This window comes from Nansenia antarctica (assembly GCF_963989245.1).
Source record: "Nansenia antarctica genome assembly, chromosome: 2".
Lineage (NCBI taxonomy): Eukaryota > Metazoa > Chordata > Actinopteri > Argentiniformes > Microstomatidae > Nansenia > Nansenia antarctica.
In genome coordinates this window covers 37573049-37599787 of record NC_137675.1, presented here as the reverse complement: position 1 = coordinate 37599787, position 26739 = coordinate 37573049, and the positions used below count along the sequence as shown (strand labels likewise).

Sequence of the window (26739 nt, the reverse complement as noted above, 5' to 3'; positions counted from 1 at the left end):
GGGTCAGTGTTGGATATGCTCCAGATATTGAGGTTGGGGGTTCTCTTTGACATATTTGGCGATATACCAGCAGGTAACGTGAGCCTTCAGGTCCTCTTCCACCACAAAGTCCATGGCCGCCTACAAAGAAATAAAATGTGTTATTTTAACTGCACTATAATTGTAACTGTAGTCTGTTCACATTGTGTTTCTTTGATATATTGTCGCTACATTATTTCTAACCTGGGACTGCAAATAAAAGGGATGCCAGACAGATACTACAATGTTCACGTTTGTTTCCCCAAATCTGGGTGTCCCTGACAATTTTTCAAGATTGGGACCGTCCCGATAGTTGAAAAGGTCCAGTATGTAACATTCAAGTGTGGACAAAACACATTCTGACGGTCGCTTCTGAGTGAGTGTACGTCGGCGCTCTTCAGATCAGATCAGATTCAATTTAATTGTCATTGACAGTACAAAGACGACGAAACACAGTTCGGCATCTGACAAGTGCAATAGTGCGTATGCCATAAAAGTATGGACAGATATATGTACAGTGTGATATGTGTGGAGGACGAATCGTGCCACAATGAAATACATCATTTTCAAGGTGTGTAGCCTATAGTATTTCATTGTGGCACAGATATGTACACACAAGGGCAAAGACATGTACAGTTAAGATATGGTACAGAACAAGGGCAATGGTTATCAATACGATATGAACAGTTAGGGTATATGTACAGTAGGGGTGTAACGGATCACCTAACTCACGGATCGGATCGTGTCACGGTTTTTGAGTCACGGATCGGATAATTTTTCGGATCAACACAAAACATTTTTGTTTTTATAAAAACTGATTTTTTCTTGAATTCTGTAAAAACACCACTTTTACTATGTGACAAAAACCAACAACATTCAAGATGTCAAAACTGGTAATATATATATATATACATACATATATATATAATATATATATAACATATTCTACACTCAAACATTACATAATTATACTGAAATACACTCAATTTAAATGATAGGAGAGAGGGAGGAGGCGCCTGGTTGCAGCAGTGAATCACTGGGCTCTTTAAAGCAGATGAATAAACATGTTTTATGCCACTTTTAACTAAATAATAAAGTGAACCCTTATTTTGAACATGGTATGAAAAAAATGCCTACATTATCAGAAGTTGTCGAGCTACCTTTTTCGTGCCTCCCGTCATAGTTGACAGAGAAGCCAAAGTGCTCCCATACATGGGATTTAAATGACGAGGGAGGCATTTCGAGTTCTTCTCCGCCGAACAACATGATACACTTGGGCCGCGTTCGTAAATTCGCTTTGAGAGCGCCGGAGCGCACACTGGGTCCGACGTCATAAAGGGACCAAGTAATTTGATTGGACAAGAGGCGTTCCTTGAACGCTGATCAGATTCCAGAGCGGATTTACGAACGCAGCCTTGTTGTTGTGGATTCCCAGCTTCACGTGTAGTGAGCAAACAACAGATTCTTTTTCTTTCGCATTATCAACCTATCATTGCGCTTTAGAGTAAAACAAAGCCTGCAACTGTCGCGTCTATCTTTTCATGGCAACTCTACATTGTGATTTACAAGAGATATTAAGTAAGATATTAAGTAATATTAATACTTGTTAACATTTTGCAATTGATCCGCGGTACACATGCGTTCCGAACCGTGGAGGGCGATCCGAACGGATCACGGAATTTCCGTGATCCGTTACACCCCTAATGTACAGTGTGCAAAACAACAGTGGAGCAAATGCTAAGTTCAGTGTTTCCCCTACCACCGGGCCGCCCCCCCAACGGAACCCCCCGCCCCCCCAAGAAAGAGGAATTATTACGGACGTAGACACCAAACATCTGACAAGCAGGCTAAAATATCAGCTTTTTTTAAACGCACCCAACCCGAATCTGGCGAGTGGCAAGCCCATGGGCTCGTTGGTAACGTAGTCCGCCAGTAGTCTCGCATAGCGAGATCTATCTCAACACTTCGCGCTGGAGAATAATACAAGATTGTGCGCGAGCAACGCGAGAGAGTTTTTGCAGGGTGAGATGTCTGCAGATGGAAAGTAAGCAAGTTGAAACGTTAGCAAATATAATTGCTGAGTGTTCTAACAGAGCAAGTTGGTTCAAATTGGTCGTTATTATTGTGACTAGAAAGTGTCTGATTATAGTTCCATGGTGTGTAAATAGTGTCAAAGAACTAGCAAGCTAGCTAGCTAGTTCAGAGGTGATGAGATGAGCTAGTCACTAGCACACATGCCAGCTAAGAGCTAACTGGATGCACTTTATTATTTTACTTGAAGTAGATATACTATCTTTCTTATTCTGCTAGAATTGGGCTTTATGGTAATACCATAATGGCATAGTTACAGTACATGGACAGTGGATTGAAGCATTGGAAATGTCAGTTTTTTTATAGTTGGACATACGATTTTTTTTCAGGTGAGAGAGTAAAGTCAAAATGACATTATCTGACTGCATTGCCCACAGCAATCCAATATTCAATTATAATTATGTTATAAATTGATATGGATCAATGTATACCTCTTATTAGATTATAAATACTCTGGTTGTTATGTTTGCCGTTTGGTTGACAGCAAAAGAGGGAGAGAGGAGGATAGAGAAGGAGAGAAGGAGAGAATGAGAGAGAGCAGGATGGTGTCAGCACACCAGAGAGAGAGAGAGCAAGAACCAGGTGAGAAAGTGGACAGGTAGTCAAGACCACATAAGTAAGTAGCCTTGAGAACCGATGGTTCTCCAGCCTAATGGCCCATAGGGCAGGAGCCTATCTGCTGTTTCCGTAGCGTGAGGCGGCTTAATGTACAAGTTAGTACACCCCCTGGACATGACGCTGTGGGGGGGGGGGGGTCCATGCCACCCCCCCAAGGCAGCAAACCTAGGGGAAACACTGAAGTTTAAGTCCTGAGTGGAATAAGGGTGTGTGTGCAATGTTTCTCCTGTTGGGGGGTGGAGGGGGCTGGGGGGGGCTAGGGGGAAAGGCTACCACTGGTATTGGTGTAAGCCTGGTGTTAACTACACAGCCTGCCTTGCTCAGAGGTCCTAGGCCTACTGACTTTTAAATTTCATGCATACACATGCCTACTGCCTTTTTGGTTGTCTCGTATTGCCGTGAGACATTTTTAACCCTCTGGTTTCTTCAGTCTCAAGCAGAAAATGTCCTTCAAATGTTACATAAAACACTATTTAATATACTGTGTACACATCATGATATATAATAACATGATTATTGTTATCGACAAATATGAATATATGAAAAATATACTGTCATAAAATGTTCAGCCAGGCCTTGATGGGAGTGACCCACTGGATGCACAGGCTTTTATTCTGGCACCAGTCTTAAGTGAGTGTAGTCAGGTAATCATGGTCTTCTGGGGTAACCAGGTGTGTTGGTACTAGGCTGGAACATAACAACCTGCATGGCCACTAGTTCTACAGCCCTGTGATCAGCAATGTCAGAAACACTAACCCCACCTAGCGTACTAACACCTAGCGTACTAACACCTAGCGTACTAACACCTAGCATAATAAAGTGCAACATGTAGTTTCCGACAACCCTCTTAAAACAGGCCTACAGACAGGGCGGAGGAGGGAGGGATTTGGCATCGGTTGCCATGGTTTCGTTTCATTACATATAGTCCAACCTTTGCCAGGTGCTTGGCAATGCCTCTCCCTCTGTAGGCATCTGGAACCTCTGTATGCTGCAGGTCCACAGTCTTCTTCCCCACGTACTCGTACAGGAGTACTGCCCGGTCATGGGAGCCTGTGACCAGAAGAAGCAACAGGCTGTAACATCACAGAACACTCACTCATATAGAAGTATCACCCTGGAGTATGGCTCTGCATGTGTGTCGCAACCACATGCCACACACACGCACATACAGTTAGGTCCACATATATTTGGACTGACAGAACTTTTGTTATTTTAGCTGTTCAGTGTTTACCAGAACATATTCATGTCTGTTATATAATGAATATGGGCTTAAAGTGCAGACTCTCAGCTTTAATTTGAAGGTATTCACATCCAAATTGGAGGAAGGGTTTAGGAATTACAGCCCCCTCTTTTTCAAGGGACTGAAAGTAATTCAGTGTTTCCTCTACATGCATTTATTGGTGGCGGGCCGCCACGAATGAATTTCCTCCGCCACGAATTGATTCAGTCCACAAACAAACCCAAAAAAAAGTTCTCAAAAAAAAATCTGAACATTTTAGCTGATTAAAATATATCTGATCCTAGATCAGCGCTATAATGGATGTTGACTAAAAGTGCACCTAAATCCACGCCCATCTCTCTCTAACCGCTGATCCAAAATCAGATTAATGACATTCAGTTGACGACGTGACACAAGGGCTCCTGATTGGTCTAAATGTGAACTGTGGTATTATTGTTATTGTGTACAGGCCACCGTAGTGACATCAGGGGGGTATTCCATCAACATCGCTAAAGGGAAAATCCAGGTTTAGTCTGATAAATCTCGCGAGAGTTCTTAAAAATATCCAGGCATATTCTGATAGGTCTCGCGAGAGTTATCAAAAATAAGCCAGGATTTTCCTTTAGCGACGTTGATGGAATACCCCCCAGGTCAGGTGGGCAGGTTACGACGAGACAACAAGAGACCGGTATTGTAGAGCTTACAGAGCGAGTTAAAATAAAGACACTTACATTGAAATACAGAAGGACTCACGTGTATGTTTAATAGAATAACACAACATGGTGTCAGAAGTCCTGTAAGTGAGTGTTAAGAGTTAGATCGGCCGACAAGTGTCATTTGAGCTCGTGACGGTGAGAAGGGAGAAGAAAAAATGGATGCTAATGCTAACGCGGGAGCAGCTGCAGTCCAGAGAGCTTCTTCGAAAAATTAAACGAAAACAGCAACAGATGGATGGATTTTTCAAGAAAAAAGATGTCCTAGACACTTCAAACATTGCTGAAGCTAGCAGTGGCTATGAGCGACCCGAAACTGCATGGCTGGCAGGACCAAAGAAGCTAGGTGGTGGATCAGCTAACAGCGTTTATGGCGGGGTACCACCACCACCAGCTACAACTACAACTACAGCGGGAGAGCCATCAGCATCGGCTAGCTGTGTTGGTGTATCAGCAGACATTAGCAAGTCAAAAAACTATTCTTATGTGCCGTCACTTTAGCAACGACACAGGATTGTCAAGGGGAAAAGAAGGGGAGACGATTTTTTTATTGACAACGGAATTACATGCTGGAAAAACATGCAGCTAAAATTCAGGGAACATTTGGACCTTCAGAGACACACGGGAGAAGTACGGGAAAACAGGGCTGATGTGGGTGTCATCAAAGGTAAGAGTTTGTTTTCTTTAACTCAGCTGATACTCAGCTGTTTACCGAATGCTCCATCTGACTGTGATTTTACTTCTGTAATGTGGTGGGTTGACATAATTCACGCACGGAACTATAGGTTGAGAGTATTGTTCCGTCCGCAGTTGAGTGCGTAGTACCCAAGTTGTTTAGACTGTTCTATTTACTGCTTGAGTGTGTTGTTGACAATCGTTCATGTCCTTCATTAAACGTTTAGCTTTGTCATTTGATACGCCGCCTACGACTACCAACTCTCTGCACTACAGTAAACAGTTAATCAGTAACGTTAGACGCTTTTGTGCTCATGTAGGCCTACTTCGCATTATAGCTGATGATCTTTGTGTGTGTGTATGTGACTGTCAGTCACAAGTTTATATTCTGTATATTCATTATTATTTTTTTGGCCATCCTCTAGTTTTGGCTGAAATGAGGTCGTTGTTTTGAAAAAAAATTGAAAAAAAAAAAAACGCGTGCGGTCAGGGCTATCCGCGGTCAGGGCTATCCGCCACCAATGTAACAATTCCTGGAGGAAACACTGTAATTGGACTATTAACTCGAAAGCTGTTTCATGGACAGGTATAGGCTATTCCTTCATTATTTCTTTATCAATTAAGCAGGTAAAAGGTCTGAGTTGATTCCAAGTGTGGTATTTGCATTTGGAAGCTGTTGCTGTGAATGCACAACATGCGGTCAAAGTAGCTCTCAATGCAAGTGAAACAGGCCATCCTTAGGCTGTAAAAACAAAATCCATCAGAGAGCAGTTAGGAGTGGCCACATTAACAGTTTGGTACATTCAGAGAAAAAAAGAACGCACTGGTGAGCTTGACACCATTAAAAGGCCTGGATGTCCATGGAAGACAACAATGGTGGTAGATCACAGGATCCTTTACATGGTAAAGAAAAACACCTAAAACACCTTCACAACATCCAGCCAAGTGAAGAACAGAGTCCGGAAGCAGTGTTTCCCCTAGGTTTGCTGCCTTGGGGGGGTGGCATGGACCATGGGCATGGACCCCCCCCCCCCCCCCCCCCTCGGTGAAGATAACTCAGCATTAAGGGTTGGATTGGGGGTAAGACCCTGCGACATATAGGGTTGGGTATCGAAAACCGGTACGGTACCGGTTACTTTACATTCGGTATCTACCAAACCGAATTGCAACAGAGATTTCGGTGCCTCGTTTCGGTTCTTCTCTCGCCCCCTGGTGTCCGAAACGGGCGTTACATGAAACCGCACTGACATTGTCAGTGCATGTAATCCGAGACTGAATCGCTCTCAACAAGTGCGAGGCAACGCGCTTGCAAAACAGTTTTGTGATTGGTCTGAATTTAGCGGGAAATATGGATTTCAGGAAATCCCTCTCCTTTGCGTCTCTCCATCACTTTAACAACGTTTTATTGGCAGGGGGAAAGAATTGGAGTCGAATTTTTATTGACAACGGATTTACATGCTGGAAAAACATGCAGCTAAAATTCAGGGAACATTTGGACAATAAGAGACACACAGAAGCTGTGGTCCCCCGCCACTGATGTGAAAAATCCTGGATTTCTATATAGATTTTTTTTTTAATCAAAAGTACCGATTTAAGTACCGTTTCGGTACCGGTACCGTTTTTAAAGTACCGATTTGGCACCGGTATCGAATAAAACCAAACGGTACCCAACCCTAGCGACATACCAGTGTCATGTTCAGGGGATGTCGCCTCACGCTACAGAAACAGATAGGCTCCTGCCCTATGGGCCATTAGGCTCGAGAACCATTGGTTCTCAAGGCTACTTATGTGTTCTTGACTACCTTAGTCAGGTTCACTATGTTTCAATTTAAACTTTCGTGGGAATTTTTTGGGGATTTGCTAATCTATACATTTTTGGAAAGGGCATTGTATGAGGAATCAGAAAATATATGTTTCCATTTGCACAGATGTCTGAAAGGCGGCCATCTTGGCATTTACAAATGGCCGCCATAATACACACGTTTTGTAATATCTTGGCTTCTAAATAAGCTAGAACATTGATTTTAACTGCTAAACCTACATTTTCAGGGTCAATGAATCCAATGGTTGGAGTTACAAAGCATTTTTTTGTATTCTTCTTAAAAAAAAAATTATATGGGCACAGGCAGCCATTGCTCTGCAGGATCCATAGGCTAATTGGATCCCCTGCAAAATTGGTACTCCAAACATGAGGATGGCATGCTTAAACCAACAACCACAGACGTCCTCCCAGCCCCAAAGTCCATCATTGAGATTAGTGTTGTTCCGATACCGATACTAGTATCGGCATGGCCACCGATACGCACAAAAATGCTGGTATCGGTATCGGCGAGTACTAACTTTATTTTATTTTTTTTTATTTTTATTTTTTTTAAGTACTAAAGTTATTTTGTTTGTAAATGTTCACTTGCTGTTGCACTACTACTACGACTGTTTTATATCTTAAATGGATATTGCACTGATTGGCATCTGTGAGAGCCACATTTCAGGTTTTATAAGGGGTTGATTTTCTTGTCACCATACCAGGTAGACAATAAAAAAAAGTTCTATAGCATTCACTCTCTGTTGGTATTTTTTCCTGTTTTACAAAGGTTTTGAGCAGTGCCAGACTAAGTGTTAGCAATAATTTTACATCGAGGTGAGTATGCGGCTCAAAAAACATGTTTTTTTGTTTTGTTTTTTCAAACGCCGTGGTATCGGATCGGTACTCGATATCGGCAAGTACTGCACGGTCAGGTATCGGTATCGGTATCGGGATCAAAAAATGGTATCGGAACAACACTAATTGAGATGGTACAATGCAAATGCAAAACTGACTGTTCTTCTGGCAGATGTTCATGCAGAGCTAAGAACTTAGCCTGTACCGACATGTGCAGCAGCCAGTGCCAGAACGATGACGATTCCCAAGCTGTGACGCACGAAAGTGATGATGATGAACTAATCTAACAGCCCAGCTCACATGGGCACGCATTGGACTCGCCATTCACATATCACATCACACATAGCATAAACGCTTATACATAGTCAAGAGACACAACCCGCCTGTCATTACACATAGAGTAAATACACATCCCACAAACAGAACAACCAGCACACCATACACTCCCCACATTCCTCCCATTCATTTATTTTGTTTCATTCCCTATTTTTATCATTAAATATGATATACGGAGCTTATTCTCCATGCCGCACCCGCCTTGAAGTCCTGCCTGAGAGCGTTCCTCACTTCCTGTTTGCGCCAACTCAAGATCCCCAAAATCTGGCGAAGAGCCCTAGTTGTTGCGATCCCTAAACCGAATAAGCCTGAAGGGGACCCTAAGAGTTACCGTCCCATCTCTCTGTTATGCATCCCCTTCAAGATCCTCGAGACGGGGCCGTCTTTATAGACCTGACGGCTGCCTACGATACCGTATGGCATCGCGGCCTCACCTGCAAGCTGCTCCGCCTGCTGCCGGACAGGCACATGGTCAGAATGATCATGGAGCTCATCCGTAACCGCAGCTTTACCCTTACCACCGGTTGCGGACAGCTAAGCAGGCTTCGACGCCTTAAGAACGGCGTCCCTCAGGGATCGGTCCTGGCCCCCCTCCTCTATAATATCTACACCTATGACCTGCCCAACACACTCTCGCGGAAGTACGCCTACGCAGACGACCTCGCAGTGGTGTACTCTGCTGGAAATTGGCAGTCTGTGGAGGGGATTCTGAGCCAGGACATGCAGACACTAGTGGCATACTTCCGGAAATGGAGATTGAAGCTTAGCGAGGCAAAGACGGTGTCGGCTGTCTTCCACCTTAACAACAGGGAGGCTAAATGTGAGCTTAGAGTATACCTAGATGGAACTCCCCTGCCATGTTCCGCTGAGCCAATCTATCTCGGCGTGACATTGGACAGGACGCTCACGTTTCGCCGGCACCTCGAGTCACTGCGCAAGAAGTTAACAGCTCGTGTGGCGTTGATGAGGCGACTGGTTGGCTCAGGCTGGGGCGCCGGCGCAAAGACCTTGCACACGGCAGCCCTAGCCCTCCTTTATTCAACTAGTGAATACTGCGCCCCAGTATGGTGTCGCAGTGCCCACACCCGCCTCATCGACTCGCCTATAAACGAAGCCTTGCGGTTTGTGACAGGATGCCTGCGTCCTACCCCCGTGGACAACCTTCCCATCCTAGCAGGCATCCAGCCCGCAGACCTCCGCCGCATGGGAGCCACAGCACGTCTCGCCTGCCGGGCCGTGGAGCTTAATAACCATCTGCTCCACGATAGGCTCACTATAACAGCGGAGCCCTCCCGGCGTCTCAAGTCGAGACACCCATTTGTGCCTGCCGCACAGGATCTCAGGCAGCAATGCAGAGATCTTAACATCAGTGCGGCAGGATGGGCGGATTATGTGGCGCGCGGAGTGGGAGGCAAACACCTCCAAACTCCGCGACCATATCCCAGTCGCCGGCCCTGAGCCCCTCGGGATGGACTTGCCAAGGCTATCCTGGGTGAGGCTCAATCGTCTCCGGACCGGCATCGGGCGTTTCCGCTCATCAATGCACAGATGGGGCTTGGCCCCAAATGCGTCGTGCGAGTGTGGCGCAGAGGACCAAACCGCAGACCATGTTATCCTGGATTGCCCGGTGTACCACCCACCCAACGGGATGCATGTTCTGTCGGTACTAGATGACGAGACGATGACGTGGCTTCTGGAGGGGTGTCCAGAAATATAGCCCGGGTGAGCCCCTCAACCAGGTCTCGGGGTGGTAAAAGGGTAGCCCCTCGGCCCCGAGCATGGTGGAGTGGAGAGGAAAACAACTACCCATACGCCGAAAGAAGATCATTAAATATGCCATTAGGCTAAAGATTTACCTGCCTCTGTATTGCCTTACTGGTTGCTGGCTGTTGCCATAACATCCAAAAATGTATAGATTAGCAAATCCCCCCAAAAAGCCAACAAAAGTTTAAATCATAACATCGAGACTATCTAATGCAGGAGGTTGTCGTGATCATACTGTGGTCTGTGGACTCACGTATGGAAGTAATAGAAAAACGACAATTTCTTAAAGTATAAGTTACACATTTTTATGTGATGATATAAAAAAAAAAAGAATACAAAAAATAGCTTTGTAACTACAACCATTGGATTCCTTGACCCTGAAAATGTAGGTTTAGCAGTTAAAACGTTCTAGCTTATTTAGAAGCCAAGATATTACAAAACGTGTGTATTATGGCGGCCATTTCTTAAATGCCAAGATGGCCGCCTTTCAGACATCTGTGCAAATGGAAACATATATTTTCTGATTCCTCATACAATGCGCTTTCCAAAAACGTATAGATTAGCAAATCCCCAAAACATTCCCACGAAATTATATAACAAACCTGACTACCTGTCCACTTTCTCACCTGGTTCTTGCTCTCTCTCTCTGGTGTGCCGACACCATCCTGCTCTCTCTCCTTCTCTCTATCCTCCTCTTTCCCTCTTTTGCTGTCAACCAAAAGGCAAACATAACAGCCAGAGTATTTATAATTTAATAAGAGGTATACATTGATCCATATCAATGTATAACACCATTCTAATTGAATATTGGGTTGCTGTGGGCAATGCAGTCAGATAATGCAATTTTGACCTTACCCTCTCACCTGAAAAAAGAAATGTCCATCTACAAAATAACAGATATTTCCAATGAGTGAGGGTTTGTTCCAATGCTTCAATCCACTATGTACTGTAAATATACCATGAAGCCCAATTCTATCAGAATAAGAAACATTGTGACTACTTTAACTAAAATAATAAAGTGCATCCAGTTAGCTCTTTAGCTGGCAAGTGGCAAGCAGACTCGCTCATCTAATCACCTCTGAGCTGGCTAGTTAGCTTGCTAGTTCTTTGACACTATTCACACCATGGAACTATAATCAGACACTTTCTAGTCAAAATAATAATGACCAATTTGAACCAACTTTGTCAGAACACCCTGGAATTATATTTGCTAACGTTTCAACTTGCTTATCTGCAGACATCTCACCCTGCAAAAACTCTCGCGCCGTGCGCGCACACTCACTCAAAAAAGAAAAGAAATTCTCCAGCCAAAGCGAAGTGTGGAGATAGGTCTGGCTATGCAAGACTACTGGCGGACTAACGTTACCAACGAGACCATGGGCTTGCCACTGTCGCCAGATTCGGGTTGGGTGTGTATAAAAAAAAGTATTATAGTTTATATAGCCTAATAAAATAGATATTTTAGCGTGCTTGTCAGATGTTTGGGGTCAACGTCCGTCCATTACTAAAACTATATTGTTGGCCTTTATTTGACTTTTATTGCACTTACAGCAGAGACGAATGGCTTGTTTGAGATTAGCTAGGTCAGAGCGTGTGTGTGTGTGTGTGGAGAGAGCTGAGCCCTGCCCTTCGTGAAACGAGGAGACGGGAGACAAGCGGGCGAGCGTGGCAGCAAAACGCAGAGATGAGAAACAGATTACGGTAAATGAAACGGGTGCCCATAAATTAGGCAAATGACACAGAATAAACATATTTAGGAGGTGCAAACCATTCATAAGCCTCAAGAATAGAAAGGATTAGACTTTGCCAAAAAACACCTAAAAAAGCCAGCCCAGTTCTGGAACAGCATTCTTGGGACAGATAGATCAACCTGTACCAGAATGATGGGGAAAAAACTATGGAGATGGTAGGCTATGTTTCTGTAAAACACTGTGGAGGCACTGTGACTGCATGTGCATGCATGGCTTCCAACGGCACTGGGTCACTAGTGTTTATTGATGATGTGACAGACGACGAGTCAATGGTCGAGTCAATCACCTGATCTCAACCCGATCAAGTATGGATTTCACATGCTGAAGACAAAACCAAAAGGCAGAAAAACCCAAACAAACAAACCATTAGCAAAATGGAGAAGGGAGACCCAGGGAAGCTTTCGCTACTGACCTATGAGGACAACTCAGGGTAAAATATTTATCCTAAACGTCAAAACAGGCTGAACCACCCCTTTAAGGTTATTTGCTTTTCTCTTCAAGTCGCATATGAAAATAAGAGTATTACGCAAGACTGTCTGGCAGACTTCTAATAACACATTATGTCAGAGACTCCAGGGAAAACAAGATACAATCTCTCTTCATTTTAACTTACTGCAAGAAATAGGTAGTATAGGATAACTTCGTAGGATATCTTGAAGCAGGTTTTTATTCAGTGATAGAGTGCACCAGTGTGTTTTCCCCCCAAAATGTAGGCTACTTAAAGGGGACTGGTACATACTGGGCTGGTTTCACAGACCAGGCTTAAGCCTAGTAGGGTTAAATCACACTTGAAATGGAAAATCTCCAGTTAGGATGCGTTTTAGTCTAGGATTAGTCTTAATCTGAGACCATGAAACCGGCCCAATTTGTTTTAGCCATTGATTGTTGAAGAATATCATGTATAAATACCTCAGCTTAGTTAAACTGTTTTACCCCCATCAGAACGCAAAAAGGCTTGTTTTATTCAATTATTATTATTATTATTATTTGTATTCAATTATTATTATATAATATATATGTTTTTATCTCCATGATGGTCAGTCTTTACATAGTTCTGTCTATTAATTTGAGAGGGGTTACCAGCCCCACCCGTCAGCTAGTTACCGCAAATAGTGACGGGTGACCGCTTTGTTGTAGTTGGAATCCCAGATTGCCCCTTTAAACACATAACTTTAATAATTGTTCGTGTTGTCCTAACATAGGTTCGCTATCGCTTGACAAAATGGCAGCACAGGTTAACAAATTAAGATTATTTTGCAGATTATGTTTAGCTGGTATGAAACGCATGCGGACAATGTTTTGTGTATCTTACCATGAATGTTTTGCTTTTTCTTTCCATGATCTTTCAGTTTAATACTTATCTAAGTTAAGGGCATTGATTTAGGTAACATGTTAAAGTGAAAGATTGACAACAAAAACAGTCCCGATTGCCTGCTTGCTTGGGTATATTAGATGGCTACATTACTTTCTTTTCTTTCTTTTACTTGGTCTTTTTTTTTCTTTTTCAGTCACGACGCCCAATTTAAAAAATAAAAATAATGTTCGTTCAACTAATTTGATAGCCACGGAAGATGAGTTCACACTCTCTGAACTTGAGACGATAGCTAGCTAGCTAGTACTAGCACAGAGAAATTAGTAGTACATTTGTTATCTAACTAGCCATCTAAACTAAAGGGAAAGCAGGCATCAGGTGAACTCGTTACAATTACCGTTTAGACGTATGGTAAACTGTCGCCGCTTTCTATCGTGTTCCACGCTGATCGGAGTGTTGATTTCGAGGACATTTAATTGTGTTGCCTGTGCCATATTTGTCGCCGTCCTTGTACAGCCAAAACGCAGCAAATCCGTGAGATGTAGATGTAGCCCCCACAAGTGAACGTACACTGCAAAACAATACTCCATCTTTGAAAGTCAGCTGTGAGATCACGTGTCTGTGCAAACCTGTGGAACTGCGTCCATGTACTTCCGGTCAATGTAAGTAACGATTTCTTCAAAATAAGAGCACCAAGTAAAAACATTTTTTTGCATTTAAACATGATAAAAAGGGGTCAAGGAACCACAACAAATATGCTAATCATCTTAACAAATATGTGACACGTTCTAATGCTTTGATTCTCATATCGGGATCCGATGTTATGATCAGACTTTTCTTTCGGAAAATGTGAATACATTTCTGCGTTGTTGAAAATCAATGACATATCGCTAGTCAACTAACACAGTTTGATTTTTTGTGAGCCTGCTAACAATGTAAAGTAGTGTTATACTAGGTATTATATATTAACTAGGTAGCAGAGGGGATTACTCAACGAATCCATTGCGTTGCAGTATTTTGGCTTGACTAGCAAGTTTGTGTTGTGATTCTCAACAACTCTGAAACGTAGTTCTGTGTTTCAAAAGAAAAGTCCGAACATTTTGATTGGTTGCCGATATGAGGACCAAAGCATTAGAATGTGTCACATATATCAATCATAACCATACTATTTGTTATAGAAGGGTTTGTAATTGTTCGTATATCCTAATTATTGTTATGAACTGCTATTGTCTCTAATGGTCTGTAGAGCACTATTTTTTCAAAGATTTCAATACATCTTTGGTACCACTTGACCTGGAACACTTCTAGAATGCATATCAGGTCAGTTTGAATCTAAAGAGAAGTTATTGTAAATGTTGCTGGCTATTTACTCCAGCCATACAGCTTAAATTACCCAATTTGCACTGTAAAGGACACATATAATGGACTGTACAGAGCTATTTTTCAAAGATTTCAACACATCTCTGATAACACTCTACACCTCAACACTTCTCGAATGCATACCAAGTGAGTTTGAATCATGTGCAATGTCATTGCAAATATTGCTGGCTAGTTACTGCGGCCATACAACTCAAAGTAACCAATCGTACAAATGTTGCTGGTTATTTACTCCAGCCATACAGAAAATGTAAATGTTGAAACTCCTTTGCCTCACTACTCACTACATCAGTAATTAGTTACTAATGACCCAAATTTACCACCTCACTATAGTCATTCAATTGGACCAATCAGTGTGAATAGTTGGCTTCAAGGTATCCATCCATACATAGGGGATTTGCTCCCATTCAGCCACAAGACCATTAATGAGGTTGGGCACTGATGTTGGGCGAGAAGAACTGGCTCTTATCGCAGTCAGTGTTCCAATTCATCCCAAAGATGTTCGATGGGGTTGAGGTCAGAGCTCTGTGTGCAGGCCAGTCAAGTTCTCCCAGACCAAATTCGGCAAACCATGTCATTATGGACCTCACTTTGTGTATGGGGGCATTGTCATGCTGAAACTGGAAAGGACCTTCCCCAAACTGTTGTCACAAAGCTGGAAGCATACAATTCTCTAGAATTGCATTGTATGCTGTAGCATTAAGATTTCCCTTCACTGGAACTAAGGGCCCTAGCCCAAACCATGAAAACAGCCCCAGAAGATAATTGTGTCCACATACTTTTGTCCATATAGTGTGTTTAAAGTGCCTGTATTAGCAGTGTTGGGGAAGATACTCTGAAAATATATGTAACTATATTACCAATTACTTTATAAGGAAATAAGTTAAACTACTTGAATATAATTTGTCAAACTAAAGCTATGTTGAAAAAGTCGTTCACTACATCAAAAATAACTTATCCAACACAGTTACTGAAAGATGACCAGTCTATGTGACACAAAGCATGGACCGAAATCACTGGCAGAGAAAAAGGTGGAGCAAAGAACAACGTTGTTTTATTCAGTTCAGGAGCTTGATATTCCTAATTCCATTCCGTGCATTACAATGAGCCCGAGCTGAGCTGTCAAAGATCCTAAAGGAATAGCAGGTTAAAGCTAAAGGACCAACACGCTTCTGATTAGCAAAAAGGCACAGGTGGAAATTCAGAGCAACATGCTGGCACAGAAAAATGCTAAAAGAAAAAGCTTAAACTCCCAGTCCTGTTTATCTTTCTCTCCTCATTTACAACATATAATATACCATGCCATATGAATAATCATATATTGACAACAGTAGGGGTAGTCATAAGTTCTAGGATATTTGGAAGATACCATTGTAATGACGTTATGGTTTGTGGTCATGATTGACTTCTGTGTTTCCAACATACAGTAGACCTAATAGTGCTTATGATGAATGTGTACATCTCCTCCCTCTGTTTCTTTCTAGACTCAATTGCCATGGTTTGTTCCATACACATATTCCTATTTATCTGATCAATTTAACTCAAGAAATTGGCAAAATCACAACCTACAGACTATTTCTACAGTCATGTGAAAAGGATATGAAAACATATTTAAATATATGGACATTTGAGAGCTGGAGGTAACTACTAACATTATTAACTAAACAAATAAAACGGAAGAATTTTATTATTATTATTATTATTATTATTATTATTATTATTATTGTAAAATGTAATTAATAGAAATGCAATTGTCGTGAGGAAAAGGTTAGGACACCCGCACATTTATTACTACTTAAAATGGCTAAAATTAGAATCAAGTGCATCACATCAGGTACATTAGAACATTGTTAGGGAGGAGCCTGTTTTATTTAAACCTCAGTTTGCTCTTGATTGCTGAAGTCAGTGGTATCACCATGGCGAGATCAAAAGAGCTCTGAGACCTTCAGAAAGAAGGTTGTAGATGTGTATGAGTCTGGGAATTACGAACAATTAGTAATCAGCCATTCCACTATCCGGAAAACAATTTACAACTGGAGAACATTTAAAAGAACTGCCAACTTGGCAAGATCATGCCGTCCTAGCAAGTTCAGCCCAAGAGCAGACCACAAGATGCTTAAAGAAGTCTCCAACAATCCTGAAATGTCATCATGGGACCTACATGTAGCTCTTGTCACAGTGTCATGAATTCTCTTGTCATGAATTCTTTATTGTATCAGAGGGTCTTAAGGAAAATGTGAGACCATCTGTCCAAAAATGTAAGCTGAAGCGGATGTGGACCATGCAACATGACAATGACCCGAAACATTCCAGTAAATCCACCAAGGAATGGCTCAGAAGAGAAATTTCGAGTTCTGGATCCCGGATCTTAATCCTATTGAGATGCTGTGGGGTGATTTGAAACGGGCTGTGCATGCAAGACACCCCTCAAACATCACACAGCTGAAGGAATTATGCATAGATGAGTGGGAAAGAACCTTCTCCCAGTCAATGTCCCACTCCATCGCCCCCGAACTGTGGAACGCCCTCCCTGCCCACCTGAGAGCACCACAGTCGGTCGACTCTTTTAAGAGCGGACTTAAGACTCATCTTTTTAACAAAGCGTTCCAGTAGCCAGATTTGTATTTATTTTTTTCTTTAGTTTTATGCCACAGTGTCTTTTTAACCTTTCTGCTTTTGATGTTTTTAGTGATCTTTATTGTGTTGTGCTGTTTTGTTTCTTTTATTGACTGTAGCACTTTGAGATTCTTGAAATGTAAAGTGCTTTATAAATAAAATCCATTCTTATTATTATTATTATTACTGGTAGACAGTTATAGGAAACATCTAATTGAGGTTATTTCAGCCACAAAGAGGGCAATACCAGCTACTAGTATTATGTTTGTAATATTAAACACGCGACACATCAACTCAACGTTCGTTTACTTTTTAACAACTGACAGAACAGAGCAACACATCACATACAACATCGTTCAGGCATAACACTACAGCAGAACAATCGAACACTCCCACCTGAACTCCGATGCCTCACCACTAACCCAGTGTGCAGACACAACAATCAGGGCATAGGGTTTCCTAACTTTTTACTTAGTAGGAATTGGCATCTTTTTAAATTGTTTTGTGAAATAAATGATAACAAAGTTACATTTTCATTGTTTTTGGTTCAACTGCAACACCTTCATCTACATAGATATTTTTTGAAAGAAGATCAAATATTGATATGTCCATATTTCTGAAAAGAAATCATATTTTTCACATGACTGTATATGCATTTGCGTGTGTCTCTTCATGCACATGTGTGTGTTTGTGTGTGTTTGTCTGTGTCTGTGTGTTTTGGGACGATGTGGCATGCTGTTTACAGGTCGTCAGTCTCCCCATCGAAGGGCACGGTTTCCATCTCCATGTGGATGCTGGTTGGCTCACTGCTGCTCCCCACCCAGCCTATAGGAGTGCGGTTGAAGGAGGGTCGAGAGCCAACGTCATGTTGGTATACCACAGCTGGTTCAGGTTCCTCAGCCACCTCTATGTCCGGCAGTTTGAAGGTCAGGAGCCCGGCAGCTTTCTCAAAGCCTCCAAAGGGTGTAGCGCTCCTAATGTGAATTGATAAAGTAATGAAATGAAGATCAGCTGTGAGCAAATGTGTAACCAGTCATATACAGTAGGTGCTCCACTAGGTAAAACAAATTTGAATGTTGTGTTGAGAGCAAACACATAGTTAGCAGTGCACTGTCAATTCAAGCCTGATACCAGAAAATAATGTATCCAAGATGGCTGAAAGGTCAAGGTATTGATGGAACTCTACCTGTTGAAGCTCTTATACTTGGGCAGATCCAGATGAACATGTGGGCCTGGCATTTCAGCTCTCAAGGTGGCTGTCAGCTCCTCGTCCCCCTTCATAGCCTTTTCCCAAGGTGATGTGTATGTCTTCACCAACAGCGTTGTTTTTCCATGACCACCCGCACCACTATGACCACCCGCACCACCATGACCACCCGCACCACCATGACCACCTGGAAGAGGAGTGAGTCAGACAGGTGACATTCAAGTTGGGCAAACGGATTTGCAGTCACATCATATTAGAGCTTGTTTGTACTTAGTTTTCAAGACAAAACGTCAGGGGGGTATTCAATCAACGTCGCCAAAGGACAATCCAGGCTTATTTTGATCAATCCCGTGAGATTTATAAAAATAAGCCTGGATTTTCCTTTAGTGACGTTGATGGAATACCCCCCAGGTCATTATCCATATCATACCTATTATTAGGTGTTCACTTCTAACCTGATACGATGTGTGTTCCAAGATGATGAATGAGTTTGAGAGGATACTTGCCTTCCCCGCCCTCTCCTGACGCACCATGCCCATGTCCATCACCTCCTGCACCTCCTGCCCCTCCTGCACCTCCCAACTCTGTCCCTGCGCCTCCTCCAACCCCTGTCGCTGCCCCCCCGTGCCCATGGCTTCCAGGTTTGGGAGGGGGAACAGGGGGCTGCCCTCCTGGCTGCTTGCCCTTTAGATGGCCACCAACATCCATCATCTGGCCCCCCAGGCTGGGAACCAGGTTCTGCAAATTCTCCTGACACAAAGCACAATATGTATGGTGAGGGTTCAACCCTGCATGGAGTATAGGATTTATATTGGTAGCTTCAACCTTATTTGTATTTATTAGTTATCACAACTTAAATGGCTTCATGTAAAAAAAAAAAAACTTTGGGCAGCATTAATATATTAATTATGCTCTCTAACAATTTTACTGCAGTCAATTTTTTTGTATTGACTCAAATTATTAGCCTCCATGTTCTTACCATAGTCTCACTGCTGAAGAGGTCGGGGTTGTTCTCCCATATGAAGTTCTCCACACGCTTCTGCCTCATCCGGAACATCTTGGAGCCCTTGTTCTTGAGTAGGGACAGCTCCTCCAGCATGATGTCCTTGGGAGTCCTGATCTTCGTCCCCAGGTCAAACTCTGACGCCTCTGGCTCTGAATCATATTCTGCAGAGGAGACCAGGGCGATTGGTATCCTATCTTAATTGTGCTTTATAAAGCGTTGTCTATTCATATCTCTTATTGTACACTGTAATTAGTTCAAAACAGGGCCTTACTTGATTAAACAAGGTCAACAAACATAATTCTTCTTGCACTGTAATTGTTAATGTATGGATTCATACTGTATATAAGAAATACAAATAAATCTACAATGTATTGTAGAACAAAAAGAAACGAAAAAAGAAAGAATGGTTTCTCAAAAAGTTTATTTTATCTGTGAAACCAGATTGGTTTGAAAGGACATTCAAGTGGATTGAAGGTCCATCTCTTCAGGCTACATCTTAACTGTCCTTCCTAAGGAGATCCTCAATCCCTGTCCATCTCTACTATAAAATAAATAAATAAAGAAGTATTTCTTCTTCTAGCATTGTAGCTGCCAGTGGCCAATATTTCTTATGATGACTGATGAATAGATGATTCACTTGTGTACAGAACATGTAAAATAATGTACAGTAAATGTAATGTAATGAATGGCTTGGATTCTTTTTTTAAGAAGGCTTGTCCTTATGTGTGTCATTGATTTATCTTTCACCTAGGAGATGTGTCAGCATGGGTATGACCTTGTATCTGTTGTTACCAGAGTTGACCTGCATTAAACTATGTTTATAACCGTATCTGAACTAAGAGTAAAGACTATGTTTATAACCGTATCTGAACTTAGAGTAAAGACTATGTTTATAACCGATCCTTTTAACATGGTGTCAGAACTGGGGGGTCTTCCATCAATGTCGCTAAGGGAAAATCCAGGCTTATTCTGACATGTCTCGTGAGACCCAAAAAAAAATCCAGGCTTATTTTGGTAAATCCAGCAAGAGTAAGAAAAATAAGCCTGGATTTTCCTTTAGCAACTTTGATGGAATACCCTCCTGGACTCAGTGGCAACCAACAGAGGAGGAGAATAACATATCTGAAGACGGAAAACGTTCACTGCATATATTCTGACTAACATTACTGCGAGACGGACCGCACTAGCTATCACAAACACAATGGCTGAAGCTAAAGATAATTACCCAGTGAACACAATGGCTGAAGCTAAAGATAATTACCCAGTGAACACAATGGCTGAAGCTAAAGATAATTACCCAGTGAACACAATGGCTGAAGCTAAAGATAATTTACCCGGCGATTCCAGTGCCGGAACGGATGGACATGACAGGAGAGATGTATATACCAACTGGACATTCTTTAGAGCACAATGGATCATGCTGAGCACAGATGACTGTTTACAAGGGGGATGCTCTCATATTGTTGATATCAAGCAGTGTAAAATGAATGAATCTCATTGGCCAAAGATAAACTGTCTGTTCCTCAACAGTCTGGCAACTAAGAGAGAGTGGGAGAACAGCAAGGAATAACACACAGTGCCTCATGACATAAACCCTGAGTCATTTTCACATCTGTGTTATCCAGTGTTAATTTTGGCAGGCTTTTTAGTCACTTACAAAGTCACACACGAACTTGACTGAAATGTGTTGGAGTTTTTGTGGACTGAGACTGCACTGGAATGTTTTCAGTTTTCATCAACTGGAACTGGACTGGAACTAAGAAAAATGGAGGTGACTTGGTGTGACTAGAAATGGTGTGCATCTTCATCTAAACACCAAAGACTAAGTGACTAAAAAGCCTGCCAAAATTAACAATGGTGTTATCTCTATTTGCTCAGCACCCAGTGCCTCTCCGATGCCTCTGTCAAAAGTTATGAAGTGTTGAAAGAAGTGGTCAAACACACGAGTGTGTGGCTGAAGGCAGGAGGTGTGGACAATGGATTCCAATTGTTTCGACAATTTGTTATCTTATACTGTGTTTACTACTAATAGCAGCTGTATGTTATGCCACCATGTAGGTTATGTACCTCATATATTTGTAGTTATCTTTATTATATTCACTTTTAATCTGTATGTTTTTATTGGAATGAAAATGCACACACGCATGCACACACACACACATATTATATACAGAGATATCGAGTGATGTGTGTGATTGATGTGTGATATGCAAGTCTGTGCGCGTGTGTGTGTGTGTGTGTGTGTGTGTGTGTGTGTGTGTGTGTGTGTGTGCGTGTGCGTGTGTTTCAGTGGAGAAATCATCAATAACTAGTCCTTCAACTCCTATCAGACAGAGTGGATTTTAACAACGACCTGTTTCCATGGTAATGCTGTTACTCTCTGACTGTGACCGACTGTTGTGACATTGAGGTTGGAGTCTGGATCACATGACCACATGTGATGCTTAGAAACAACAATGATCTTTCTGCTGTGACATCTAGAAGACACATGTTTGTCTGTGTGACAGGGTTCCTTAGGCCCTGTTAAGTGTAGCCGTGTGGAGTAACCTTCATGATATGGCTGTGGAGATCTTGACAATGTCTTGAATAGTCTTCACAATAATTAGGGCTATAAATAACATATTTTTCCATCCTCCATGACATGTCCTGAACATGTCCTGAACAAGCAGTACAAGTTACCAATAGATCCAGAACCTTGGACCAGCTGCTGGCCAATAGGGTTAGAGACTGGCCTCCAGGCCCCCTTGGGAGGTTACCACCCCCAACCCCCCCCCCCCCCCCCCCCCCACACACACACACACGCACACACACACACTCTTACATGGTAAGAAACAGGAGTTTCTCCTGACTACATGATCTGACTGGGAAAACCCTGGGGCCTTGCAGGACTTGAAACTTAAAGGTTTAAATGTTTTCGTGGTCAGGCTCGGATTAGGCACTTCTGGCTATTCTGATCTTTCACATACAGTAGTTTTGTAGATATAATTATGATCTTGTTTTGCATATTTGTGTTTGTGTGAGCATACGTGTGCGTGCCTCACTGCCTTACCATCCTGAGTGACGTGTGACAGATCAGTGATGATCTTGGCGGTCTTTTTCCGCTTGTTAGGTGGGGCTGGTGTTCCAGAGAGAGGCATGACTGTAAGGCTGGAGGAAGACAGAGCAGGAAATGAGAGAAAGTCACAAACACTATGACTGGTCTAGGCATTCTAGTCTCTATTAACTACTCAATAGTAAACTAAAATAGCATTACGCTAAATATTTCTGGTCAAGAAAGCATAGAGAGACAAGATAGCATAGGGGTGGTCCAGTGGTCTAGCACCATGACCTGTAGTGCACATGCATGCCCATGTCGGCATGTGGGTTGGAATCTGGCCCATGCCTGGCTGACATACCTTTACTTTCCTGTCTTTCTTCACTATCTATACAAATGAAAACTGCCCCATTTAAAAAAAAAAAAACTTACAAAAAAAAAAAGATAGAGGGATCTGGAGTCCCCCTAGTGACTGTCTCTGAACACTGCACCAATTCAGGACCAATCCAACACCATCAACCCTTGAAAGTGAGACCTTGCAACCCAAACTAATGAGGCCATGCAGACTACCCCCCCCCCCCCACACACACACACCCCTCCTTACTTTTCAAGTTCAGGGTGTATGTCAACGCCCTCAGATTCTTAAGATTCCCCAGTCAAACAGATGTCTGCTGAGAGGAAATGTATAGCTACTGTTCATTTCAGTTTTGGTTGGTTGGACACTCTGGGCACCAGATACTGTACACATGCAGGGAGTGCAACAATGACATCTCCAACCAACACATGACCAACACTTTACGGTCAATCAATTCCAATACTATTTAAATAATTCAATACCCATTTCTGTGATCTTTTTTTAATTTCGATATCTGCCAAAGGTGTTCTGGAGTTTGGATTGGAGCATATAGAGGATGTATCTGGATAAGGGTACATATGATCCCTACATCTTTACATGTCTTATACAGACCTTTCCAAATCACTGTCCTGAACATAACTGCAGGTTCTTTAAGACCCTGTCAATGGCGGAACATCGCATTGTAACCCAACCCAGCAGAGCTATTTTTAAGCACCATTTTCAGCCAAGACCTTTAAGCGTCAAGTTGTGGTGTCATTGGACTATCAGACGGGTGCAACGCAATGCACACTTACTCACTTACACAGAAACACACACATTAAACACTGGTACAATTCAGGAAGAGAATGATTGAATCTCCTCAAAAGCTGAGTGAAGATGTTGGAGAAGTGAGGACATGTTAAGGACCACACTGTGCTCAGCTGTGTATTCCAAGCCTGGCACACCCTGTAAAACCTGCAGCCTGACTGAGGGAAGCGGTCAGCACATTCTCTCTGAGAGCGTGTGTCTTTAAGACATGGAACAGATTTTAAAATCAGTTAAGGGATTGCAACACCACTTGACTATATCTCCTTGAAATCCACATTATATCAAATGAATAAATAATGAATTGCTCATTGACTCAAATTCCTCAGCCATTAGTTTAATTCTAAATGACTTATTTACTTTCCCATTTTTTCCTTTGATGACCAAGTAAATGCATGCAGTTGGTTAGTAAAATCAAAGCTGATGTTGTGATCCAGCTCACCAGATCTTGGTAATCCTTGTGTGAGGAGTAGAAGCTTCAGGTTGATCTAAATCACAACAACTTTACAAATCCCAGGGTGCCTCTGACCTGGAGCTGTAGTCAGTCAGATCCCAGGGAGAGCAAAACCACCCACAGCTTGGATGGCAGATCTTTTGGGGGGTGGGTGGGTAGGGGGGGGGGGGGGGGGGTGTAGGTTGAGTTTGGGGGTAAGAGTTGGGGGCCAAATCTCTTCTACACAGCACAAAGTGCTGATGGGGATATCAAGAGAGCAATATCATTCTTGCAGATGGTTCAGCGGTCTATATATAGCATCGGAGAAGAGTGATGGGTGGGGTCTTAACTTAGTTATAAGATTGAAGGGGGTGTGTGTGTGCGTGTGTGCGTGTGTGTGTGTGTGTGTGTGTGTGTGTGCGTGTGTGTGTGCCTGTGTGTGTAACCTTACTTTGAATGTTGTTTAACCTTTGACCCTGTACTGCTCTAATTGCTTTCACTAGGAACTTGCCAGCAGCATTGGAATGGTGGTTATTTTGTGGGAAAGAGTGTTAAGGGGAACACATTAAATAATTACAAATATAGGCTGCTATCATGATCTTTGTCCAGTGGATGCAATCGTTGTCCCCCATAAAGGTCCTTGTAGCACTCAAAAGACATGTGTACTTCCCAACATGATAGCCTTACTGGGTTGTCGTGACGATACAGATAGATATTGTAATAGCATTTCCACATTTAATCGTATTCTAACCACAATGTAAAAATGGAAGTGCTGAGCAGCCATAAATACTATGTGGATATTAACAGCCCTATATATAGGTGGCAGCCCTGGGTGTATGCCAGCTGGCTGTATGCAGTACCCTCTGTCGCCATAGTAACTGGCCTCTAATGGGTTTCAAAGTCTGTGTTCAAAATTAAGCTCACAGCACCACCATGTGGGTGAATAGTGGTAAGGATTTTATAAGCATGACCTTCAATAACATGGACTAGGCCAGGGGGTCGGCAACCCAAAATGTTGAAAGAGCCATATTGGACCAAAAAAACAAAAAACGAATCTGTTTTTTAAAGCCTTATATAAGCCTTATAATGAAGGCAACACATGCTGTAAGTGTCTATATTAGCTATATTAGCCTACTATCAAAAAAAATTACTAGGTAGGCGACAAATACATAATGAGCATTCATGATTAAATGTTTATTTTCGCTGCAGCGCACCCTGGAGAGAATGACGCACCACGTGACTACTCTGCTGTACGACGGTGCTTTAAGTTTAACTTCCATTACAATATTAATGTATTATGTTTCGTTGCATAACAGCATTGATGAAATTATAGAATTACAATAAAGAAATCACATTTTTGATGTGATTTTTATTTTGAGGATTCGAAAAAACAACAACAAAATGGAACGTGCATAATAGGCCTCCTGTATTTTCAGACCTCCCCATGGAATAAAATGCAGTCCTCTTCAACCCTCAATAATACAATACGAATACAACATATAAGTCGAATACAATACAATCCTCTTCTCTTTTCCCCCTTATCTGGGCAAACAGTGCAATAAAACGCAGCCTGCAGTTAAAACGCAGCCTGCAATTATAAACAATAAAACAGCAGCCTTTTGAAAAGGTAAAGTATATTACATTTAAATAATACAGTTTAAGTTCGATTTCTGTGCATTATCCTCTTCTCTTTAGTTTTCTGCCAATGCCAAGTAAGTCAGTGCTAGAACTGAAGTGAAGTGAACTGAACAGAACTACTAGTCAAGGGTAAAACGCAGCAGCATCCTCTTCTCTTTTGACACGCACAATACAACGCATCCTCGGACCTGAGCAACAAAACACAGTAATATCCCTATGTGTCATTCCAAATATATACTGACAAAAATCTGAAATCACTTTATAAAAACAGCCACTTTGTTACTAAATATGTGCCTATGACAGTGTGTTCTTACCCGTTTAATGTGACTTCTGTTTTCGGACCTCACTGGACAGCTTCTCAACATCGGGCATGTAAGATGTAACTTTAATCTTCACGCAGGACTGCAAGCTCTCATCTGTGAGGCGGGTGCGGTATTTGGATTTGATGTAGTTCATGTTTGAGAATATCTGCTCGCACAGGTATGTTGATCCAAAGATGGATAATACTCCAAATGCATATTTCTTCATGTTCCTATAACTGTCAGGAAGAGCATTCCATGTTTCAAACACAAGTTTCTCGGGTGTTGGGAGGCTTTCAATTTCGCTCCATTTGTGGCTTTGGGCAAGCTGGGCTTTCTGGCGAGTGACGTCTTCAAGCTCGGCTGTCAGACTTTTGAACTTGAACACCCATAAATCTTTGTCAGCTATATCGGCCATTTCCATTTCAAGGTCAGCTTGATTTACTCCTGGGAATGTGTTCAATAAGGACGGGTCAATCTCCAGGGGTGTGACAGGGAAAGATAGTGACATTTTTTCCTTTCGGAACTCGCTAAATCTGCTCCCAAATGCAGTTTGCATATCAACGATAGCACCTTGTAAATAATCACCGTTGAGTGTGTGATCGTGATGGGCTTCTTTGAACTCTCTCAGGGAGGGAGTCACTAGGCCTACAGTATACTGACATTGAATTGTCAGCATGATAACATCCTTTGGTAACAATTTAGTGAGAATTGAATTGGCCCATCAAATTCATATCTAGAGTAGATTCTATTGAGATAAATTCCAGTAATTTGTATGTAAATGTAAAGAGTACATACAATTCTCTATGTGATG

At 42.2% G+C, this 26739-nt stretch overlaps 2 protein-coding genes across 2 annotated transcripts; both read right to left on the bottom strand.

The window, feature by feature from the left end:
* Positions 1-3: 3 nt before the first annotated feature.
* natd1 (protein NATD1) lies at positions 4-13716 on the bottom strand (the record flags this gene model as incomplete). Its single annotated transcript, XM_080524617.1, has 3 exons — positions 13554-13716; positions 3659-3777; positions 4-120 (listed from the first exon to the last, which is right to left on the bottom strand). Exons 1-3 carry the CDS (start codon positions 13648-13650, stop codon positions 4-6), a joined length of 333 nt encoding a protein of 110 aa, XP_080380743.1. The 5' UTR covers positions 13651-13716.
* Positions 13717-17888: 4172 nt separating this feature from the next.
* On the bottom strand, positions 17889-22499 carry myoz1a (myozenin 1a; the record flags this gene model as incomplete). Its single annotated transcript, XM_080523016.1, has 5 exons — positions 17889-18123; positions 18336-18543; positions 18863-19106; positions 19336-19523; positions 22412-22499. 5 exons carry the CDS (start codon positions 22497-22499, stop codon positions 17889-17891), a joined length of 963 nt encoding a protein of 320 aa, XP_080379142.1.
* Positions 22500-26739: the final 4240 nt, after the last annotated feature.